We start from the raw sequence: 24,472 nt of genomic DNA on the forward strand, positions 1-24,472 counted from the left end.
TTTAATTCCCCTCTTGCCCAGGCTCCAGACTTTGGACCCCACAAGAACTGTAGCAGCCTTGTCCATCAGACACTCCCACCTCACCCCTCATCTTCCATGGCCTCCTCCATCCTTCTCAGAGATCTCCTCCCACCACAGAGGCAGCCAACCCCCACACCCCCTGAGGAGCACAGGGCCTAGGTCATGGACCCTAGACAGTGCCCTTTCTCTGGCGGGTCCACAGGGGGTGACATGTGGGCAACTCCAGGCAGAGGAGAGGGTGTGGGGCCCCCTGGCACCAGACATGATATGGAGGCCTCCATGAAAGTAGGGCAGCTCACGAGGAGTGTAGCACCAGTTGATTCCCTGGGCCCTGGTTCAGGGGAGTTTAGGAAATGGGCCACAGGGCTGAAAGCAGGGCCTAGGGCTGGGGCCTCCACAAGGCTGCCCCTCCCCTGAAAGAACCCAATGGTGGGGCCACTCTACCCTTGGACCAACAGATCCACTCCCCCTTAGCCTGGTGGCCCTGAAATTCTGGGCTCAACACTGTGGTCGATGCGGGGTCAGCCAAAGCTCATCCCTTTTTGGGGGGAGACTGTGGCCTACACCGTGGTCTCATACTCCAGCAGCTCCTGGGAGGCCCCCACGCTCCGGTACTGCAACCGGGGCGTGGTGGGCGAGGAGTACTCCAGTGCCAAAATGGTCTTCCGGAGCCGGCGGTCAATAAAGTGAGCATCCCATGCCGGGTACTTCTTACGAGGCAGGTCAATCCGAATGACAGGCCCCTCTGTCCGCAAGGTGCGGGCCACTGGTGTGGGAGGCAAGCCCGGCCGCACCTGGAAGACAGGTGGCGTGGGGGTCCCCGCACGCTCGCCTCCCACTGAGGCCCCATCCCGCTCGGCGCCTGTAGTCCTCGGCAGGGACCTTGGGGGACTGGTGACAGCATCGGCTGGTGGGCCACAGGGTCCTGGGGACTGAGGGCAGATGCAGCCAGGGGCCTGGGGACCCAGCATGGGCCCGTTGGGGTGCAGGAGGCAGTAGTAGACACACATGAAGAATATGCCCAGCGCGAAGCTGGAGGCCACCACACAGACCAGGATTAGTGAGTGAAAGTCGGTGGCGAAGTTGCGGCTGGAGTACCAGAAGCCGGTGAGCGCGGCATTCTCCAGCAGGATGATGCAGTAGTAGAGGGTCATGCGGCGGCGACTGCGGCCCTCCTTGACATTGAACCAGCAGAAGATGTAGATGATGCCCACCACCATGTTGTAGATGATCTCTTCCCACTTGGACATGCAGAAGTCTGTCTCGCCCTGGATGACCCAGAAGGTCATGACGCACCAGTGGGCCACAATGAAGATGCCAAAGTAGAGCTTGTAGACGCTGGCGAAGAGCGCGAAGGCCAGGCTGCGGGCTGCGATGGTGAACAGATGCCACAGCACCTGGGCCACGGCGCCCTTGTAGGACAGCGGCCGCTTGTCATCCCTCGAGTCCCGCAGCACCTTCTGGTAGGAGGCCAGCGTCCAGGCCAGGGACACGAGGGAGGCGGAGGTGGAGAGGGCTGCAGAGACAGGGTAGGGGTGGGGCGGGCTGGGTTAGGGGTGGGTCTGGGTTGGGGTCTGGGGAGAGGGGGAGGGTTCCGGGTCAGGAGCTGGGTTCTGAGGAGGTGTGAGGGAAGGGTCTATAAATCAGGAGGCGTGTGAGGAGGGTCTGGGTGGGTGGTCTTCAAAAGCAATGTTGGGGGTGAGAGTGGATGGGACGGGGTACTTCTGCAGAGGCGGGAGCACAGGAGAGGAAAGGGGGGTGATGTGGGTCTCCACAAGGGGCAGATCCAGGTCTCTAGCACAGGGTGTCTGGGTTCAGGGGTCTTGGTGGGTGGGGGAAATTAGGGTCAGGACTCTGGGAGTGGAAAAGGAGGTGGAGAGTAGGGGGTCAAGATTAGGGCATGGAGGAGCCAGGAGGGGCCTATTAGAAGCGACAGGCCACCAGGACGAGGCTGGGGCGTGGAGAGGGACGGCCAAGCTCAGCGCCGCTGAGGGCACGGGAAGAAAATCCAGGGTGGGAAGAGTTTCCACTGGGGCCCGATATCCTGGGCAAGGGGTCCCCAGGAGCCGAGAGGGGGTGATAGAGTCTTTTTGGACATCGGGGGTGGGTTGGGCAGTGTTTGGGTGGGAGGGGCATGGGGAGCTCCAGGGAAACTGGAGGTGCAGTTTTTCTCTGCTATTGAAGGGGGTGGCCTGGTCTGTGGAGTTGGGGAAGGGGCAAGGTGGGGGGCGGGTGCATGGGGACCAGGCCCAGGCCTGGGAGGAGTCCCCAGGAGGCTGAAGAGCAGTGAGGGGGTAGATGGACACGCTCTCTGGAAACCTCTGGTGACTGGGCAGGTCTATGAGGCAGGGGGTCCCCAGGAGATGCAGGCTGAGACCAGGACAGTTTGGGGAATGACGCACGCAGGGACTCCCCAGAGGGTCTGAGGTGTGGCGATGGTGTCAAGGGCCTCTTTGGACTTGGCAGAAATGGGCTCTGGTCTGCCCTGGCAATGGGAATGGGGAGGGGGAGGGGGAGCGCCCAGGGGCCTGAGAGGAGGAGAGGGGGTGGAGGGGCCAGGTCTCTCTCCCAACACTGAGGGTAAGTGGGCCATTGGAGGGGACATGGGGGTCTCCAGAGGCCCGGAGGGTAGTGAGAGGGCGGGGCCTCCAAAACCCTGAAGGTGAGCGGGCGGGTGGGGAGGTTGGTGGGTGCGCAGGGCGTCCCCAGAGGGCCTGAAGCAAGGAGAGTGGACAAGTGGGGCCGCCAGAATACCGAAGGTGTGTGAGCCCCGGGGGGCAGGGGCGCAGGGCATGCCCAGAGCCCTGGGGCGGGAGGGCGCAGGGGGCGGGGCTCACCCGGCAGCAGGTCGGGCTGGCCGCCGCGGTGCACCAGCAGGCTGAGCTGCAGCACGAGCTGCGGCGCGCTGCGCAGGAAGGTCTCCAGCAGGCGCAGCATGCTCACGTCGGCGCTCTCGAACAGCATCCGCCAGTAGAAGTGGCGCCGCAGCCGCTCCCCGCGCCAGCGGCTCTGCAGCCCCAGGTACATGGCGTGCAGGTACCTGCGGAAGGGACGCAGTGCTCAGGCCCCGGCGCGCTCGTCCCCCTCGCCCCCTCCCAACCCGCCCTTCGCCCGGCAGCGAGTGAAGGGCGGTGCGCAGTGTGTATTCCCTCGCTGCGCTGAGCCCGCTTCCTCAGCTGTAAACGTGCACATTGAAAGGATCACCTCACCGCGCTGCTGCTGGGAAGCTCCGAAGGGGCTCGTTAGCTTAGAGCACTGGCACAAAGAGAGCCCTTAATACAGCACCATCATCATTACTGCTAGGGCAGGTTGGGGCCTGCTTTCTGGGCAGGGTTCCTGACACCTTACAGTGCACTGAGCTTATTATCCCCATTTTCTAGATGAGGAAACTGAGACCCAGAGAGGTATGTCACTTGTCCAAGGTCACATAGCTAGGAAGCAGTGGAACCAGGATTCAAACCCAGGCAGCCTGGCTTCAAGGCCCACACTCTAACCATCAGACAACACTGCCCCTCACTGGACACCATAAAGAGTTCATCCATACATAGGTTCTTTCAGGGACAGTGCCTGGTGCCAGCCCTGGGTTCTGTTGCCACCAGCAGCTCCCTGGCCTGTTCCCCAGCCCCACCTCTGAGCGCCCAGTTCTCCCCGCAGGGCCCCTGGAAGCTGCTCATGGATCTCCTGGCATGTGAGACTTTGCTGCTTCCTCTCCGGCCTCTTCTTCCAACAAACCTCAAGGCTCTGACTGCTCTGTACGGGTCACAGATTCCAGCTCACAATGCTCTCCCCCACTGCTGGGTCTTTGCACCTGCTATTCCCTCTGCCTGGAGCACCCTGCCCTGTGCCCCAACCCCATCCTAGTCCCAAACCCGGATAACTCTTGCTTTTCTTGCAAGGCTCAGCTTTTAAACATGACTGCTTCCAGGAAGCCTCTGCCGACCACCCTCTAGCTGGGGAAGGGGACTCTCCCAGGCTTCCTCTAACCCAGCACTTGTCACAGTAGGTTGTAACTTCCTGGCTATGTATCCATCTCCCCCAGACTCTGAACTCCCTGAGGATGACGGGTTCAGCTTGCTAACTGCCGTACCTTCAGTTCTTAGCACACAGTAGGTGCTTAGTCTGTTTTGACTGAATGGATGAATTTGTGCATGATTGCAAGCTTGTTTCATTGCACGGAATCCTGGTAACCCCGTAGGGGGTATGGAAGGGATTCTGCAGTCCCGAGTTCAAGTCCTGACTTTGCTTCTAATTTCCTGTGTGATCTTGAGCACGACTTCTCTGAGCCCTAGTTAACCCCTCCCAAAGTGGCTGTGATGATCAAATGGATGAAAAGGTACTTTGCAACTCTAAAGTGCAGTGACAATTAGGGCCACAAGAGATCTGGCCATGTAGATCTCCGGGTCTGATTTCCTCTCTCTGCCCCAGTTCCTTGCCCAGCAGCTCCACCCCTAGCTGTTGCAGCCACACACCCTGCCCCCCAACCCCTCAATTCTCTGATTCATGGGGCAGGCAGGCCCTTTGCTGAAATCAGAGAGGGCTCCTCTGGACGTGATCTCCTCAAAAACAAGGGGAGAAAATCCCATAGATTGAGTGACCCTATTGCCTGAATCCGAAATTGGTGAACCAGGGATTTGGGGGGGTCTGTTCCCACATGTGAAGTGCTGGCATGTCCAGGATGTTGTTTGGGGACCAACTGTATTCAACTGTGTGTTGGTGGCCCAAGGAGGAACCACAGTGCTCCCTGGAATTTGGGATCAGCTGATACCCAGCATTTCCCAAAATGAGTATCCTGGTCTTAACAATGGTGTGGCCCTCTCTGGGCCTCCGTTTCTCTATCTGCCAACAAGAGGGATGGGCTTGATGACTCTGGAGATCCTTTCAGACCCAAATCTGCCCCCAAAACACGGCTGGAAATGTCCCATTTAGGGCTCTCCTTCCCATCGCGGGCTCTTTCCAGCATTACTTGATGGTGTAGACACACCCTCAACGTGAGACAGTATGGGACTGGCAGCTGGGATGGGGAAGAGGCCTGTCCCCTCAGAAGCTGACTCAAGAAATGCAAAGGCCCCTCCGTCTGACTCTCCCATCCAATGCTAGAAATTCCTTCAGCAATTCGCAGCCTCGTGCATTTACACCCTCTGCTCGCATGCTTCCCAAAACTGGGAGTCCCTACCTCCCGAGGCAGGGCTTTCGGCTTCTGAGCAGCTTCAGGGCTGGATTGTGTTTCTTTTGATGAGCAGAAATTTGTCTCCCTGTATTTTCCATTCCCTGGGCGCCTGCCTACCCCCCACATAAGGATCCCTGCAGCCAGAGTCATTCATTCATATAGAAGAATATTTTGACCACTTGCTATGTGCCATGCCCTCTGCCCTTAAGTATTTCAAAGTCCCACAGGAGAGAGACAAGATAAAAGCTGAAATAGATGCTCTATGATGCTGTGGAACTCAGAGAAGACAGGGGTAACTTTAGCTGGGGGAGAGGGTCAGGGAAGACTTCCTGGAGAAGGAAACATTTGATCTCAGTTTTAAAGCATGGGTAGGCATTTAAAGGCCCACGGGGGGTGGAAGGGCATTCTAGGTGGAAGAAGCAGCCGAGTCAAGGGCATAGAGGCATAGAAGGATGAGAGAACATGGCCTTTTAGGGGAACGGCCAGTGGTTTGCCAGACCTGTAGGAGAGGGTTTTCATGGGCAAGGGCATAAGAAGACTAGAATTGTGAAGGGCATCAAATTCTGGACTGAAGAGTTTGTATTTTATTCTAAATCTGAATTCTATCCCAGAATCAGGGGTGATGTGATCAGCTCAGTGGCTTAGAAAGCTCACTCTGGAGGCTGGCTTGGAGGAAAGCCAGGAGAGGCTGGGGTTTGGTCCAGGCCTGAAATGACAGGGCACAGAGGAGGGGCAGAGAGCAGAGCTGAAGATGGCCAGAGGTGGGGGGCTAGCAGAGAGACCAAGATGGTTCCCAGAGCTTCTGAGGAGCCCAGAACACAGACCACCTTTCCTGGCCTCCATCTCCGCCCAACCCCATTCCTGTGGCTCTGGCTTTGAACAGGAAGGAAAGACCAGCTGGTCCAACGTGAAGGGGCCTGGGGAGTTGGGGGAGGGTGACACCCTGGAAGTTTCTCTCAGGCTGGAAGACCATCTGTTTCCAGGCCCAGGTCAGCATGAGGGAGGCCCCGGCCCGGCCAGCATCCATCACCACCTGACAGGCTGCCTGCCCACCTCCCCGCCCACTCCTGCCCCCTCCTCTGCCAGCTCCAAGGCCCCACACCCCAGCTAGCCGCAGACAAAGGGCTCACCCAGCCAAGGGCAGCTGTGGGCTGAAGCAGGAAAGAGGGAGGGGAAGAAAGGGGGCCTCTGAGTCTCAAGAACGTGGGGTCAGCAGGGAGTGTGGACAGACCATGCCACAGCCTGGGGACGAAAGGGCCTGGGTTCAGCCTCTGCCCCTTTTGGCAACAGAACCCCAAACTGTGGCTCTTCCTCCCAGCCGGCCCTAATGCTCACTGCCAAGGGCCTGTGAGATTTTTATGGGCCTAGGAAAATATTTGAGGCCTCGAAAAAAAAATTGGCTCCAAAACACAGGGAAAAACTGCAGAATCAAAATTAATAAACGTTTAATTAAATGTCTGCAAAACAGAACATGATATCAGCCAGTTGACTGCAATTTGGCTTTTATCTGGCTATATATAATTTACATTTGATGTTTGATATGGCTGCATTTTAATATGCTTGATAGATGCGGGTCCACAAAGGTCTTAAAACAACCCTCCCCAGGATGTTCCATCTAATTTCCCTGGGCCTCAGTTTTACCTTCACTAAAAAGGGGCCCGTACTCGCCATCCTGCCTATGTCACAGCCACTGGGGTGAGGATCAGAAAGGCAAGATGGCAATATGCCCTGCCCTGGACTGCTGTGTGGCCTTGGGTAGTCTCTCTGCCTCTCTGAGCCTCACTTTCCTCCTTGTTGTGAGCATTTGTAAACTGTAGAGCGATATGCACATAGAGAAAGGGAGCATATGCTAGGTGGAGACCTCTGGCTCCTCCTGATCACCAAGTAGCCTCTCTTGAAACCTTCTCCAGGAAGCCTATCCTATTCCACCCTATTTGACAGGAAGTTGGAAGAAGGTGATCTTCACCACAAATGGGACCGATACCACCCACAGAGAAGGATGCTCCATTTCAGGGAAAGGAATCCAGACATGGGGATGCGTCTGCTCTTCTTCAGAATGCATCCCCAATCTGTCCATTCTTTCCACTGCCACCACCCTGGTCCTGGTCACTGTCATCTTTTGCCTTCTCGGTGGGCTCTCTGCATCTGCTCCTGCCCCTCCGCAGTCTAGTCTCCACATGGCAACCAGATCATGTCACCCCCCTTCCCAAAACCTTCCAAGGGCCTCCCATTACACTTGGAACAAAATCCAAGCTTCTCCTCTTGGCTTGCAGGCCCTACGCCATCTGGCTCTGCCTGTTTCTCTCACCTCCTCTCAAACTTCTTTTTCTTTTGTTCCCAGCACTGCAGATGCCCTGGAGGTTCCTGGAACCCAGCGAAACTTGTTCCTGACCCAGGACCTTTGCACGTGCCTCTTGCTCTGCCTGGAACACCCCTTCCCCAGCTCCTCCTGTGGCCGGTTCCTCATCAGCTCCTGCATCACCTTCTCAGAGAGGCCTCCCAGGCCACCTGTCCCATGTCGTCCCCTCCACCCTCGCCAAATCACTCTTGTCTATCACATTGCCCTGTCTTATTTTCTTCTTAGCATACGCTATCAAGTAATCTCATTTATTAATTTACGCATTTCTTTTCTTTTCTTTTTTGTGAGGAAGATCAGCCCTGAGCTAACATCCGTGCTAATCCTCCTCTTTTTGCTGAGGAAGACCGGCTCTGAGCTAACATCTATTGCCAATCCTCCTCCCTTTTTTTTCCCCAGTAGATAGTCGTATGTCATAGTGGCACATCCTTCTAGTTGCTGTATGTGGGACGCGGCCTCAGCATGGCCGGAGAAGCGGTGCGCATTTATTTTCTATTTTAGCACTGTAGCTCCCTGAGGGCAGGGACCTGTCTGTCTTCGTCACCACTGTGTCCCCAGCATTAGCACATGTAGTAGGCACTCAATAAATATTTATTGAATGAATAAATGTGAGTGTTTCCATGTGTCTCCCCCTGACCCTGGAGGCCCTGGGGCTTCTCTGCCTGAGTTTGCATAGAGCCAGGACATCTCACAGGCAACTCCTGTCCTCTCGGACTCATTTCTGTCCTTCCTCCTCCAGAAAGCCTTCCCTGATGTTCCTCAGCCTGGCTGGGCCTCCCCAACTCCGACAGCTCCCAGTCTTAAACTGCCTGGGGCCAGCATAAACCAGAACCACACAGACAGCTTCTACCACCCCTACGTTACAGGTGAGGAAACAGAGGTAGGTGCTCAGAGGCCCATCGTGGATCTCACTTGCTGACTCAGTCTTGTGCTCAGAGAAGCATGTCCAGGAGGAAGCTGGAAGAGCAGATAAGGGTGCATTGTTGAGGGTGGGGTTGGGAGCCGAGAAAACCTAAGCCTAGACAGGAGAGAAGCCAGCAGTTAGGATGTGAAATCCCTTCTCTAGAGGATCCAAAAAGCCATCCCTTCTGGACCCCATTGCCTCTCCGAGCAGGCAGCAGGGTCAAGAAATGGAGGGAGCTCATTCCCTTCTCCCCGGGCCTGGCTGCCTTTGTGCCAGGAACCTTCCAGCAGCCCCTAGACTTGGGAGGCTCCTCTCTGATGGGCAGAAGGAAGAGAGAAGGATGAGGGGATTCCATGGCCCTGAGAAGCCAGGAAGCCCCCGGGCCCAACGTCTGGGCCACCCTGTCTCTCTCCTGTTCTTTGTTCCCGGGTCGCTCCGAGTGTCTGGTAGTAGTCAGGGTTTCTGACCTGGGCCTCAGTTTCCATGCAGACAGTCAGACCTGGGCCCACACCTGGACCCGTCTCTTTCTCTGCCCTCAAATCTTGGGTCATTGTCTCTGTCTGTGGCTCAGATCAGCCTGTCATTGTGTCTATCCCTTGAATGCAGGGTCAGCCTATTTATTTATCTGTTCCTCAGTTACTGTCAGTCGGTCAATCTATTTGTCTGTCAGTCAGTCTCACCCTGGGACTCTGGGTCAGTCCACCTGTCTGTCCCTTGGACTGTGTGTCACGTTGTCTCTCAGATACTATGTCTACCTGTTAGTCTAAAACTGGGGTCCTAGGTCAGCCTGTCTGTCTGCTCTTAGAGGCCAGGAACATCAGTCTGTCTGTCCCTTCAATGTCAGGATAGCCTGTCCTCTTGGATCCTGGGTCTGCTTTTGGTCTGTCCCTTGGATACTGGTTGGTCTGTCTGTTTGTCTTTCAGTCTCTCTGCGGCTTGGTCCATCTGCTGGTCTGTTGCTCAGCTCGTGGCTCAGCGTGACTGCCAGTTTTCCGGTCGTCCTCCCCTGCCTGCTCCTCCTCTCCCCAAGTCTGGGTCTCTCTCTGTCTGTCTGTGTCTCTCACATCCTCAGCTCCTCCATCTGTCGGTCTCGGCGTTTCCGAGTGTGTGTTCTCGCCCCTCTCCACTCCCCCTCACAGCTCTGGGCCAAAAACACAGCAGCTTCCAGCGGCTCCCCCGCTCCCACTCTGGCTCCATCCAGGAACCGCCCCCCAACCCTGGAGAGCTCTCTGGTCTCCAAGGCGGGCCAGGCCTGCAGACCACTGGAGGGTGACCAGCGGGGAGCCAGGCAGTCAGGGCTGATGGGAAGGAGCAGGACACCCCACACCAGCTGAGCCCATTACTGCTCTGGAGGTCTGTAGGGGGACAGTGTGCAGGTGTTAATAATAATGATAATAGCTCACATTTATTGAGCGCTAACTGTATGACAGACCATGTTAAGCCTTTTTATACGTATTGCCCATTCCTCAGAGCAAATCTTCGAGGTGGGTACTATTATTATCCTCATTTTACAGATGAAGAAACCGAGACCCAGAAAGGGACTGGGACTTGTATAAAGTCAAACAGCAAGTTAGTGCCAGACCTGGGACTCAGACTTGGCTCTCTATGGGCCTCTGCGCCAGAGAAGGGATGGGCGGGTCAACAAGTCTCATCCCTGTTCCGTCTCTCAGTGCCCCCAGCTGCCCACTATGGCAGCTTCTGTCACCTGGAAGGCATGCAGTATGGCTGCCCGGGAGGAGCCGTGTTGGACAGAGATGGACCTAAAAGCTTTGCCTGGGATTATGTGGGTTTAGAGAAAACTGGAGGAGGGGATGAAAACAGTAATTGGAGAGTCAGGGGACCCAGGCTCAAGTCCTTCACTGGACTTTCCCCGAGTGTCCAACCTTCTATGAGCCTCAGTCCTCCTCTACAAAATGGGCCCAAGTAACCTAATTCTCGCTCTCCCCAAGGAGTTTCCATGAGGCCCATCTTCCCACCCATCCAATTCTGAAAACATGAAGGCCCAACAGCTGTGTCCTGAGCCCAAGTACTTCTCTCCACCCTGGTGTCACCACACTGGTCCAAGCTACCCAACCCCAAGCATTGGCACCTCCGCCCGCCCTGGTCTTCTTCCTTCCATCCTTGGCCTCTTAGAGCTTATTCTTCAGTAGCCTGAGGGAGCCTGTGAAATCCCAGATCAGGTCATGCCACTCCCACTGCCCCTAGACTAAAATCCTCACCATGACCTTTGCAGCCCAGCGTGATCCAGCCTTTGTCCACCTCTAAGACCTCATCTCCCTCCACGCTCCCCATCTCCCACCTCTCCAGCTGCTTGCTGAACACCCCAGCCTCAGGGCCTCTGCCTGGAAAGAGCTTCCCCAATGTCTGGCAAATTCTCATTCTTTCCATCTCAGCTCAGTGTCACCTCCTCAGAGAAGCCTTCCCAGATCCCGCTCGCCCCCCTTCTAAAGCACTTCTACCCACCGCTCTGGTCACTTTCTGTCATGTGACTCTGTTTTCTTTTCTTAGTAACACATATCACAACCTGAAATGGTCTAGTTTACTCGCTTACATATTTATTGTCTGTCTCTCCAATGGTGTGGGGACCATGGCTGTCCTGTTCTCTGCTATGTCCCTGTTGCCTGGCACACAGTTAATGTTCAATACGTATTTGTTTCTTGAATGAGTGGACGGATGAAGAGTGTGAATGTGCTTTACAAGCAGAGTAAAGATGGGCAAGTGCAGAGGGAAAGGACCCAGGCTTGGGAGGCAGGGGAACCTGGGTTCAGATTCTGGCTTCATCATTTACTGTCTGTGTGGTCTTGGGCAAGTTGCTTCCCTCTGAACCCCTCGGTTCAGTGCACACCGTACGGGGTAGCTGTGACATCAGAAAGTGGAGATATGTATAAAATGCCCACCCCAGTGCTGGGCACTCAACCAATGGGAGGTTGTAAGGAGCTGTCTGACTCCGAGGCCCCAGCAGGAAGGGGAGGCCTTGTTGTTTCCAGTTTAGTTTCTGATAGAGCCGAGGCCCACTCCTAGGCTGGCTTTCCCTGGTGCTCATTGAATTTGTCCCCTGGAGTCAGGTCAGAGGAGTCCCTTTGGGATGAGTTCCCAGGGCAGAGTCTTCTTTGAGGTCTTTGCCCTCTCTCTAAAAATAACTGCCACTCATCAAAGACCTTCTGTATATGCTTCGCTAAAATCCTCACTGCAGCCCTGTGAGGTTTTGTGGGCATTCTCCCTATTTTCCAGATGAGGAAACTGAGTGTCAGAAAAGAAGAGGTTCATTTGACATTTATTCACCCAGCACTTTTGAGTACCTACCGTGTGCCAGGAACTGTGCTACAATGCTGGTGGACACAATGGGGAGCAAGACAGGCCCAGCCCATCTGGTCCTGTCTAGTGGGGACCTGGACATTAATTAAATCATTGTGAAACCATGTAACAGCAAACATTCCAAGGGTTCCAGACATGCTCCAAACAGGGTTCTGTGTTCCAGCACAGAGGAAGGCAGTGCTATTGGAGAAGGGCCTGGCCCAGCTTGGGAAGGATGTGGCAGTCAGGGAAGGCTTTCTGAAGGAGGTGGCTACTAAGCCATGATCTGAAGCAGGCCCAGGAGTTAACCAGGTGAAGGAAGGAGGGAAGGGCATTTCTGGCAGAGGAGCATCATGGATAAAGGTCCTGAGTTGGGAGGGATCAGTGAGTAGTCAGGAGGACTGTAGCTCAGAGAAGGACGTGAGAAAGTGAGAGATGAGGTGGGCCATGGTGAAGGGTTTGGTCTTTATCTTAAGAGTGATGGGTTTTAAAGGTTTTAAATAAGGGAGTGATGGGATTAGATAGTGCTTCTGCATTTTAGAGGGAGTACTCTGGCTGGGAACAGATTGGAGGGAGGCAAGGGTGGAAGGGGGAGACCAGGTGCCAGGCGAGAGGTGAGGATGGCACAGACGGAAGGGGATGGACTCCGGAGACATTTAGCAGGCATTTGGAGAAGTGACTTGCCCAAGCTCAACAGCCAGAAGCATCAGAGTTTCATCTCACATCAGGACTGGCTGACTCCCCCATTTCACCACAGGGTCCGGATCAAGCTGAGCCAGACGCTGGAGATCCAGATGCGATCTGTGGGTTCTCAGGGAAACATTGGGCCCCCAGTTGTACAGCTACCTCACCTGCAATGTGGCCCAGGAAGCTCTTGGGGGGAATGGTCCTGAGGCCCTCTCCCCATCTGTCCACCCCTCAATGCTGAGTGTTCCTGCAAAGATGCAAAATGGGACCTTCCTGGGGTTGGCAGCCAAATGAGTCATAAATGTCAGTAAAGAATGCGATTTTACACGTTCAGCTCCCATTTCATGTGGTGCTGGGAGCTGGGCTGTCTCCCTCCTCCTTAGCAGCCCCCTACAGAGTCACAGCACCTCTTTTTTTGCTGGGCTCAGGCCAAACATTTCCCTGCCTTTATTTTTAGGCTCTGGCTGAAAAGCTGAGACCCTCTCCCATCCCACCCACCAGCAATAGCTCCCAGCCAGTGCTCCTTTTTCTCCCAGAGGGGAAGCAGGCAGCCCTTCTCCAGCAGCATTTGGGACGAGGTTCCCACCTGTTATGCTCTTCACTATAGTATGAATGCAACCAGATCTCCTCCCCACTCTGGGTCTCACTTTCCACATCTGTGAAATGAGTACAGAGCAGAGACTAAAACCCAGGACCCCATACTCTAGCTCAAGGCTCTCTCTCCCTCTTTTCTCTCTTTTCCTGATATCTCTGTGTAGAGTTGGGAGGTCATGAGCCAGTGAGGGAGAGGGGGTTAGCTTCTACACTCCTGATGGCATCCAAACATACTTGGAGATCAAGGCAGGGAGAAAGCAACACTTCTATCTATCCCTGGTCTGTGAGATCCTGGATGGCAGAGTCTGGGTGTGAGCTCCTAATGGTAGAGTCTGAGTGTGAGATCCTGGTTGGTAGAGTTGGGGCATGAGCTCCTAGATGACAGAGTCTGGGTGTGAGTTACTAGATGGTAGAGTCTGAATGTGAGATCCTAGATGACAGAGTCTGGGTGTGAGATGCTAGATGGTAGAGTCTGGGTGTGAGCTCCTAATGGTAGAGTCTGGATGTGAGCTCCTAATGGTAGAGTCTGGGTGTGAGATCCTGGATGGTAGAGTTGGGGTGTGAGCTCCCAGATGACAGAGTCTGACTGTGAGTTCCTAGATGGTAGAGTCTGGGTGTGAGATCCTAGACGGCAGAGTCTGGGTGTGAGATCCTGGATCGCAGAGTCTGGGTGTGAGATCCTGGACGGTAGAGTCTGGGTGTGAGATCCTAGACGGAACAGTCTGAGTGTGAGCTCCTAGATGACAGAGTCTGAGTGTGAGACCCTGGATGGTAGAGGGGCCTAGCTGATATCGTTATGAGGGACTCTGGGGAACACTGGGGGGGTGCCCTGTCCATAAAGGCAGCTGCCCCTCAGTCCCAGCTAATTGCTGCCCTGGCAGAATGTGAGATCAGTGTGGTTGGAATTTCAATTTTCCAAGAAGAGCTGGAAATTAGGATATTTATGCAAAAAAAAAAAAATCCGAATTGGGAAATGTTGGCAACTAATTTAAAAAATGCCATATGAATTTTAAAGAAATTATTATTCGTTTTTTTAGGTGTGATAACAGTATTACATATTTTAATTATATTTTTTTAAAGTCTATCTTTTCAGAGACATACTGAAATATTTACAGATGCAGTGATTTGATGTCTGAGATTTGCTTCAAAAATAACATGGAAGGGAAATAAATGGGTGAGGTCTAGACCGATGCTCTCCCACACCTATGCATCCGACACTAGCCACATAGGGTTATTTAAATTTAAATTAATTAAAATTAAATAAAATTTAAAATTCAGTTCCTCAGTTGCAGGCCACGTTGCAAATGCTCAATAGTCATGTGGGGCTAGTAGCTACTGTATTGGACAGTGCAGAGACAGAGCATTTCCAGCACTGCAGAAAGTTCTAGTGGATGGTGTTGGCCTAGATAAAACAAAGTTGGCCAGGAGTTAATTTCTGAAGCAGGATGGTGGTACACGGGGGATCATTCTCCTGTTCTCTCTACTTTTGTATATTTAAAATTTTTCCACAAGAAAAAGTTTCATTAAACAGTAGGGAACAAAATACTGTGTGGGCCATACAAACACGTCCTCAGGCTGGATTTGTCTGTGGGCCACTGATTTGCACCCTGTGGTCTGGCAGTTAAGCATCATAGAGCCCCCAAGATAGATCCATAGACCCTTAAAGACTCTGGGACTTTGGAGATCATCTAGTTTATCCTCCAAACTGAAGGCAGCAGCCCTGCTCCAGCTTCTCTGCCGAAGTCAGCCACTGCTGTCTGCACACATCCGGCAATGTGGAGTCCACGCGCTGGGAACAGCCCGCTCTGTTTCCAGGCAGCTTGATTGTCAGGGCGTCCTTGCTTCTATTCAGACTCGCTTCAACCTTGGGTTGTCATCTGTCCTCACACCATCTCTGGAGCCACAGAACAAGTCTCCTTCCTTGAAAGGGGGTCAGTGGGTGACGGTTAGCAAGCATTAGGACCCCTGATACCCTTCTCCTAATCCCTCTCTTGTTATTCAGCAAGTAGGATAGGCTGCCGCTTGGGTCAGTAGTGATAGTAGTAAATATTTTCTGAGTGTACAGTATATAAAAGTCCTACGCATTTATATTACCTCAAGTCATCTCTGCAAGAACCTTGAGAGGTGGGTACTCTCACTGTCCCTATTTCACAGATGACACTAGAGCTTCGACTGGTGAAGCAACTTGCCCAGGGTCACATAGCTGCGAAGTCAGGGAGCCATGAGCTGCACCAGTGCCCCAAGCTCTCAGCTACTCTGCTCTCTTGTCCAAGTCCTGGGAAAACTCATCCAGGGCTCTCAAGCTCCCGAATAGACTCTACAGATGGGGTAACTGAAGGCAGTGAAGTGTCTTGCTCAAGATTCTGATTTCAAAGACTCTATTCAGTTCACATGAACATTTACTGAGCACCTACTGCATACACGAAATTGACTTCCTCCATCTCCTAAGTCAGCCACACCTGCATCCTCTTGGGAACTCAGCCCACACTGGGCTCCCACACGGCCTTAGAGCTCCACCCCCCATCAGCCACAGACACAAAGCCTGCTTCAACAGACTTCATGTTCTAAGAACCTGCTATGGACCTTGCCAAAGCTGGCTGGGTGCAAGGCCACCAACAGCAACAGAGAGTCTGCTCTGGGCCGGTCACCATGGGGGACAGAGAGAAGAAAGGAGGCCTCAACTCCCCAGGCACTTGGAGTCTGGTGGGGAAACGAGCCAGGTAGGCCGACGATCACACCAGAATAGGATCACGACCGTGGGGCTGCAGAGGAATGAGTAATTATGCCTGGAGAGAAAGTCTGAGAGGAAGAACCCAGAATGTTAACAGTGGGTACTTTATATTAAAATAAAAATTTAAAAATACTTTTGTGATGTTTTTCCCTCTTCCCAAAGCAATACATGATTGATTGTTTTGTAAGAATACACTTAACTAGCAGAAGGCAGTATCACTTGGTGGTTACACATGTGGGCTTGGGAGCCTGAGTGCATCACTTCAAGCCCTGGCTTTGCTACTTACTAACTGGGAGGCTGGTACCTCTCTGTGCATCAATTTCCACATCTGTAAAATGGGCCAATAATGCTAGCTAACACTAATTGAACACTTACGATGTGCTGAGTACTGTGCAAAGCATGTTCCATATATTAACTCAATAAGCCTTCACAATGGCCATTTGTATAGGAACATTATTATCCCATTTCACAGATGAGGAACCTGAGGCCCAGAGGTTAAGACCTTGCCCAATGTCACACAGCTCATAAGTGACAGAGCCAGAATTTGGGCTCTACAGTCCTTTTTCTTCATCACCACACTTGCTGCCAGACAGGATTGTTGTGAAGAGGAATGATCTAATCTAAGTCTCTATAAATGGTAACTATAATTTTCAGTAATATCTGACTTTTTAAAAACAAGTGAATGTATACCTGTATTTCTTGGTTAATTAAAAACCAGAGTAAAATCTTCAAGAAATACAATAAATATCTAATTAGTAAGTGGAAATCTCCTTGAACCCCATCTCTCTGCCCCCGGAGATAAGGAGCGAGGGGAGTCTTTGGCCTTTTCTGTGCTGCCCGAGGTTTCAACAAGAACATCGAGCTCCTTTATAAACAGACAAAACAACCAAGCAATTTCCATTTTAGATCAAAAACTACAACTTGGCTGATTGAGAGAGCGGGAGGTGGGGTCTGAGGGGCAGAGGGTGTCTGGCATGTGTTGGGTTTGTTCAGGGAAAGCTTCTCAGAGGAGGCGGCATTTGAGCTTGGCCTTGAAGGATGTACAGAATTTCACTGGGAGGAGAACGGGACAGGGTGTTGCTGGAGGAAGGACTGCAGGCAGCTGGCTCAGGGGCGTGAAGGAAAGGAGTGTGTGGCTTGTTTTGGGGGAGGCCAGAGCAGTGAGAAGATGAAAGGGCAGGAGGCAAAGGGCCCTGATGCCAGGCTAAGCACATGGACTCACTCGAGGGCCAGACGGGAGCCAGGGCCGGCCCTCCGGCTCTCGAGTCACAGAGTCAGATCTGAGCTTTAGAACTATCGCTCCAGATCTGAGCTTTAGAACTATCGCTCCGGCTGCAGGTGGAGGCAGGATGGGGTGGGGGGGTGCGGCAGGGAGGCTGATAGGATTTCCCAGGGGAGGAATTCCGAGGCTCTAACAAAGGCAGGGTGGTGAATGGAGAGGCCAGAGTAGATCCCAACCCATCCTCCTTCCTCTCCCTGGGGACCTTCGCCCCAGCTGCTGGAGTTCAAAGCCATTTCCCGGCAGCCCTCCCTGCTCCCCCTAGGGCTTCTCCTGTGTGGTCTTTGTAGATCAAACAGGGGACTCTGGGCCCCGCTGCCGCTGCTGTGTCTGTTAGGAGCAGCTCTAATGGTCCGTTGCTGTTGCTGCCGGATGGGCAGGGAGAGGAGGGCGGTGGGATGGAAAGCATCCTGGAGAAGGGTCTCCTAGGAGGTGGGTGGTGAGGCTGGACTGGAATAACCCTGCAAAGTCAGAGTTCAGGGGGTCGTGAACATGTTTCAGCTGTAGGACTGTCAAAACAAAATCTTACACACGTAACCAACATATCAAGAAAGAGAAACTCAGAGGTACTCAGGTTGAAATGATGGTGAGAGGGCCGTGAAACGCAGTTTGAAAACCACGATGGACTCTAACCCATGACCTGTTTTATAAATAATAATACAAACAGTAATGGCTAATGAGAACTGAGCGCTTCCTGTGTTCCAGGCACTGTGCTAAACACTATATATACATTATTTAATTTACTACTTCCCCAAGCCATAAGTGATAGGTACTATGATTAGAATGTACATTTTGCAGATGAGAAAACCAAGGCACAGATAAGTCATACCATTTGCCCCAAATCACAGGATAAGTGGCAGATACACAGGATACGGCTGATTCCAGGGTGTGGTGGGAGGAACAACATTCTTCCCACCATTAACTATCTGGCCCCAATGGGGAAATTGACCATAGAAGGAAAGATATCCTGTCTGCTCTGCCTGAAACAGACCCTGCCCCGGCCGCTACTACCCTGGTCCAGCCCCCATCTTCTCTCACCTGGATCATTGAGCAGCCTCCTCGTGGGTCTCCAGGCTTACCCTGGCCTCCCTGCAGTCTATTTTCCATCCAGCGGCCAGAATGCACATCGTAAAGCATAAGTCAAGACCCTATTCCTCCTCTGCTCAAATCCTCTTGGGCTCCCACTTCATGCAGGGTGAGGCCCAAGTCCTCCGTGGGGCCTGCGAGGCTCTGCGTGATGTGGCCCAGCCATTGGGTCCATCATCATCTCCTACACACACCCCGCCCCTCACGCTTCTGCCATACGGGCCTCCTCGCTCTTCCCCTTCCCTTTGCCTGGGACACCCTTCCCAAGACCTCCACACAGCTCGCCCTCACCCCACCCAGCCCTCTGCCCACGTGCCACCTCCTCGCAGAGGCCTGCCCTGACCACCTTATCTCAAAGAACACTCCCTCCTCCCTGGGACTCTGTAGCCCCAGCCCTGTTTCACCTTTTCCATAGCACTTACCACTACCTGACCCATTATATTTTATATTACGTATATGATACATGTTATATTTATTTGTTCATTGGTTTCCCCCATCAGACTATTGAGCTCCACGAGGGCAGGGACTTTCTCTTGTTCGCCATTCTATTCCCAGCTTTTACCTCAGTATACAGTATACAGCACGTATACATGGTATACAGCAGGTGCCCCATAAACATTTGCTGACTGAATGACTGCAGATAAAATGAACAGCTGCCATGTCCCTATGGCTTCAGGGACCTGCGAGGAAACTCTTGCCCTCCTGCTCCCTCCCCAGCCTCCTGCTCAGTGAACAAAGCTCCATCCACAGGGAACAAAGCCCAGGCTGATGGCACTCGTCACCGCCGACAGTTCTGAATACTTAAAGGTGGGACCAGTCCTTTGCTAGACCTTTGGTATACGTTATCTCATTAAACCTTGAAACAATCCCATGTGGTGGTACCATTATGGTCCCTAGTTTACAAGAGATGAAACTCAGGCACAGAGAGATTATATGGCTTGTCAAGATCACATATAGGAAGTGGTAGGGGCAGGATTTGGACTGAGGACATTTGAATCCAGAGTCCATGCTCTTAACCATTATGCCAAGAATATAGCTTCCTGGGGAGGAGACCCAGAGCCTGACTTGCACACCACGCAGGTCGCTAATTCATTTCAGAACTTCTCTTGAGTGCAGGGCTTGTAAGGAGGCAGAGGGAGCAGTGCTGGGGCCTAGACATGGAGGGAGTATTAGAGAGAGGGCCTTCGAAGCCCAGGGTGCCTCTCTCCATCCTTCCATATTTTGGGGTCCCCAGATCATGACAGCCTGGGAGGAATCCCATGCCAGATCATCTCCCACTAATTGGCTTAGCAAACCACGCTTATCTGGGCAAAGCTGGGCCCAGTGAGTTCAAGATTAGGGAAAGCAGGATTCATGGCTTACGGCTCTGCTGCCCACAGGGTCAAAGGAGACAGGGTTAGGCCTTTAATTGGCTTAACAGCCCTGAGTGGCTTAACAGCTCAGAGGGTTGGGGTGGGGGGCGGGGAGAGATGAAAACACAAGTTGGTGTCCAGCTCACAGCCAGCTTCACGTCCCACCAGAGGATCTGTGTGCTCTTCTCTCAGGGATCACTCTCTCTGCCCGAGGCCATTGCTCCGGGATCCCCAAGTGCAGCCAGTGTGATGGTGCCAGGGATGGAGGTTGGGCTTGTGAGTTGGACAAAGCTGTGTTGGCACCTCACCCTCTCCCCCACTTCCTCAGTGGGTGACCTTGGACAAGTTACTTGACTTCTCTGAGCCTCACTTTTTGTCTGATAAATGGGTATATCAGTTGCCACCAGAGAGAAGGTTTCAGGCTAAAAGGAGATCACAAGCCTGGAGCACCTCACATGGGGCCTGGGGACATGGTGGGTGTGCAGTTCCTGAGTTCCTTCCCCTCCTCTCCCTCCTCAGGGCCCCATTTTGTACTTAAAATAATAATAACACCACCCATCTCATAGGGTTGTTTGGGAATAGAATAAGAAAAGATCTTATCAGTCGTGAAGAGCTAGACCAGAGGTTACAAAGAGGAGAGCCCCACAAATGTGTTTCCTTTGGTTGACACTATTTTAAAAAATCCTAATTAATAGCTGAAAATTGGCAGAATTCACACAAAAATCCCAATTTCCCATTTCTCTTGAGAAATCAAGCCTTGACAATTCCAGGCCCACGGTTTCTCATGGCACCGTCAGCTGAGCTGGGTGGTAGCTTCCCCTTTTCTAGGACACTGCTTGCCCCATAATGTCCTCTTGTCAGACACCCATATGCTGACACAGGTCTGTGTTACCTGCCTCCCCAAAGTATTCAACTTTTATTCGGCATTGTATAAGTGTGAGGAGTTGAAAAATATATTTACAATTCAAATTATTTTATTCAGAATTAAGGGCGTGGGATCAGGAGGTAAATGTGAATGACTGGCCAGTCTCCCAGCTTTGGCCCTGGAGGGCTCAGACACACATCTCTTTCCTCATTACCCCAGGTTCCACCACTCAGAACATCCGCACAAGTCCTGCTGAACAGTGAACCTGTGCATTGTGGCAACATTTCACATGGGAGGCAAACATGTTGTGCCAACATTGCTTAATTTCTAGAAATGCCAGCCCTGGTGGCCTCTGTATACCTTCTCTGGATTTGCCTCCATTTAGCCAGACCCTGAGCCATTTTGGAATCCAAAGCTTTTGGGACCCAGGGGCCCAGAGGCTTTAGCTCTGATAACTAGACCCAGAGTCAGAATTCCAGAAAAGGGAAGGTTCTTAAGGTCATCAAATTTAACCTTCTCACTTCACATACAGGGAAACTGAGGTCCAGAGGTGGGAAGAGCTTCACCCAAGGTCACCTAGCAAGCCAATTACAAACTGGCATGAAGATGAAGGTCTTCTGATCCTACCCCACCCAGCCCCGAATCCAGTACTTTCCCCACAATACACACTGTCTCCCCATTCTTATCCACATAGTACAACTCCTTCCCCCTCCTTTCACATTCTTATCTCAGTGCAGCAGAAGCCCTAACTTTCTATCATCCTGGAATCTTGGGATCTCAGACTCATAATGCTTTGAGCTTGGGGGACACTTTAGTGGCAGAATTGCAGGGTGGATAAATTGAACTTGGGCTTTGAAGACAGAGAGTCCTGAGTCCCAGCTCTTCTACTCCCTCGCTGTGTGACCTTGGGCAAGGATGCCCCCTTTCTGAGCCTCCATTCCCTCATCTGTTAAGTAGGAATGATAATACTAACCACATCACAGGATCATTAAGAGGGATACAGGAGATGAAAAAGGTAAAAAGGCAACCAATAGGCTTGGCACAAAGCGAGTGCTTAATAAAATAATTGTTATAGAACTGTAAATTAGGGCTCTCATGCCCCTAATGCCTAAGTGAAATAGTCCAGATGTGATCAAACGGAATGGAACTGGACAAACTGGACCACATATAACCCTGTCTAAACTGTTACAGGCCTGATACTGATACACTCAATTTTTTTTTCGAGAGAAGCTGGGACTCTAGGTTTTAAAAATACTATACAAGCCAAACAAAACACTTCTGTAGGCCAGATTCAACCCAAAGGCCATTAGTTTGTCATTCCTGCAAAATCATCTCATCCCAACCCCCTCACTTCACAAATGAGGGAGAGTGGAGATAGCTAGTCCTTTTATCTAAGAAACCATGGATCTCCATGGACCCTCAGTCATCACAGCCACTCCCCTGAGACCCTCACCCCAACCCTTTGGTCATTTTTTGCCCTGTTTTAGGGAAATTCAGTTTATGTTCAAGAAAGAAGTATTAGTTTCTTGTAGGTGGATTCTGAACAAGGGGAAGAGGGGGGCTTGAGGTAGCCAGTGAGTCAAGGGGCAGCTGGCCCACTTTAGACTGAAGGGAAAGGGGAATGAAGCTTTGGCTACCAAGAATAGGAAGTTACCATTTCAGAATCTAAAAATATCTTCACCATCTGTCCACTCGGGCACAGAATGATAAATGCAGATTAGTTCCTGGATGTAGACATGAATATTTTTATGTGTCAAGCTAATAATAATAACACCACCTTGTGTGGATAGAGCTCCACCCACCTTTTCCCCCAGGGCAAGCTAAATGGAATATGCACATCATCTTGGCAGGCATAGATGGGGAAACCAAGGCAGAGAGAGATTTGGCAATGCAACAAGGGTGACACAGCAAGTGAGCAGCTGGGACAAACCCTGGGAGTCCTGTTTCCAACCCTCAGCCCAGAACTGAATCTTCTGAGTTAGGCAGAATGTGTTAACAAGTACCAGAATAAATATAACAACAGCAATAACCACTCTTGATATCTCCAGAGTGATTTTGACCTTTTCCATGCTTTCCCGACATCTGTGACAATCATGACAATCTATTACATTCCTAAAATATGTTACAGTCTGCAGGGCCTTCACACAGACTTCTCCTTTGACCATCCCAACCGGTAAGGAAAATGTGATGGCAGACCAATGAGATTAAGAAGAGTAGAGATTCTCTCTCATTTCACAGGTGAGGAAACTGAGGCTTGGAGGGAGGAGGGGGTTTGCCCAAGATCACATAGTAGCCAAGTTCATTCTGTCAGTGCACAGTAAAGCCTAAGCTATTAAAGCAATTCTGGTTCAAGGGGAACCCTAGGTTTGGAATTCTCCCTCTCTCCAGTTAGCTCAGCTCAGCACAGCCCAGCAGGTACCCTCAGTCTTGGCAGAGGAAGAAGCCTGGGAGTGGGCTGCTTTTACAAAGCCTCAGTTTTGTTTTACTGTCCTGGGATTAAAGGACAGCTAGTGGTCATCTAATCTCAGATTCAAGATCTCAAATCCCCTTGGCTCCATTGGGGGGGGAGGCACTGGGGAACTCCTAGGGAACAGAAGGAGCCAGAGACCTTCTCAGCAGGGTCCAGTACATCCTTTCCCAAAAGTCCAAAAAGTTTGGGTGGGATATTCATTTAGCTGCCTCAAATTGTTTCTCCTAGGAGGTTGGGAATGCACTGCAATTCCGAAGTGAGAATCTTTGAGAGCAGGGAAGGACTTCTGAGATCTTTTCTAAGCCCAGGCTCAGCACTCAGGCAGAGAGGAGTGGGTCAGGGCTGGAGGGAGCCCTGGGGCCCTTTTCCGAGCTTCACACTCATCCCAATCAGCCCTGGGCCCTCCTCATTCACACACCCCTGAGGATCTCTTTCTCTCTCTTCTTGCCCCATCCCCTCCTCCCTCAATGGCCAGATCAGAAAGGATGATACTGGGGTTGGTCAGAGTTTGAGGGCAGAGGTCAAGGAGAAGCTGGCAGAGAAGAAATCAGAACTGCAATAGGGTGGGGCGGGGCGGAGGTCAGAACAGGAGGGGGACCTGGAGAGGTCAGAGCAGGGCTGGGGCGGCAGGCAGCCCCTCGCAGCCGGCACTCCTCGGACTCAGCTCCCTTCACCTGCGCTTCTCCTACCTCCAGACCTGGCCGAGCTGCAGGAGGTGGACGAGGGTCTGCAGCAGCCAGACGCAGAGGCGGCAGCAGCGGCGGCGGTAGGCTCTGGCCGAGGAGGGCGCGGGCCGGGGGTCCGGCTCCGGGCTGCCTTCTTTGGTCCGGAAGGCGACGGCGCTGTCCTTGGTGCTGATGGCGGGCCCACCGGCGCCGCTGTCCTTGGTGCTGACGGCGGGTCCCGGGGCCCCCGCGGGCTCCGTGTAGTCGTAGACGAACCAGCGGAAACTGAGCAGCTGCACGACAAGCGAGGGCAGGAGCACGAATAGCAACGTGAGGCCGAAGTAGGTGCGCTGACCCTGCAGGTAGTAGGAGGCCGCCAGCCACAGGTCCGTGGCGCCGTCGGAGAAGAACACGAGCAGCGCGCACAGCACCCAGCAGCAGTCCCGCAGCTCGTAGCGCGGCCCCGGGCCTCCCGCCCCGGTCACGCCGGGGCCCCCGGCCGCCGCCGCCGCCTCCCCGCGCCCGCCCGCACTGCCCCGGGCTCCTTCGGCCGCCCCCTCCGGCCCCGGGCCGGCTGCGGCCGCCGCTCCATCCGACTTCGCGGCCATGTTGGCGGAGCAGGAGGCGGGGAGCGACTTCCGGGCGGTGGAGGGGGTGGGGTACGGAGTGGGGAGGACCCTGTGCGGGCGGCTCCTGCCTCCTCCTCTTCCTCCTTCTCCTCTTCTTCCTCCTCCCCTCTACTTCAATTATTCATTCCCCTCGGCGCCGCCCCCTCCCCTCCCCCACCCCGCCTGGGCTGTGGCCGTGTGGGGCCAGCCCCCTGGGAAGAGGGGGAGGGGAAGGAAGAGCATCCCAGGTCACCCTCACCCTCCTTCCTCAGAGGCGTGGGGCCCCAGCCACATGCTCTCTGCCTCTCACCCTCCTCCCTACTTCTTTCTTTTTTCTTTTCTTCACTGCCCTCCTCTCCATCCTCTCCTCTTCCATTATCTCCTCTGTTTACC

The 24,472-nt window shown here is 53.0% G+C and overlaps 1 protein-coding gene across 1 annotated transcript; it reads right to left on the reverse strand.

Annotated features, from left to right (window-relative positions):
• On the reverse strand, positions 1–24,079 carry XKR7 (XK related 7). The gene is made up of 3 exons (XM_087444888.1): positions 23,496–24,079; positions 2,859–3,061; positions 1–1,537 (listed from the first exon to the last, which is right to left on the reverse strand). The coding sequence occupies exons 1-3, from the start codon at positions 24,077–24,079 to the stop codon at positions 582–584; spliced, it is 1,743 nt and encodes a 580-aa protein (XP_087301014.1). The 3' UTR covers positions 1–581.
• Between the last annotated feature and the right edge of the window lie 393 nt (positions 24,080–24,472).

Source organism: Ceratotherium simum, chromosome 21, assembly GCF_057802395.1.
Source record: "Ceratotherium simum simum isolate JZ-2026a chromosome 21, ASM5780239v1, whole genome shotgun sequence".
Taxonomy (NCBI): domain Eukaryota; kingdom Metazoa; phylum Chordata; class Mammalia; order Perissodactyla; family Rhinocerotidae; genus Ceratotherium; species Ceratotherium simum.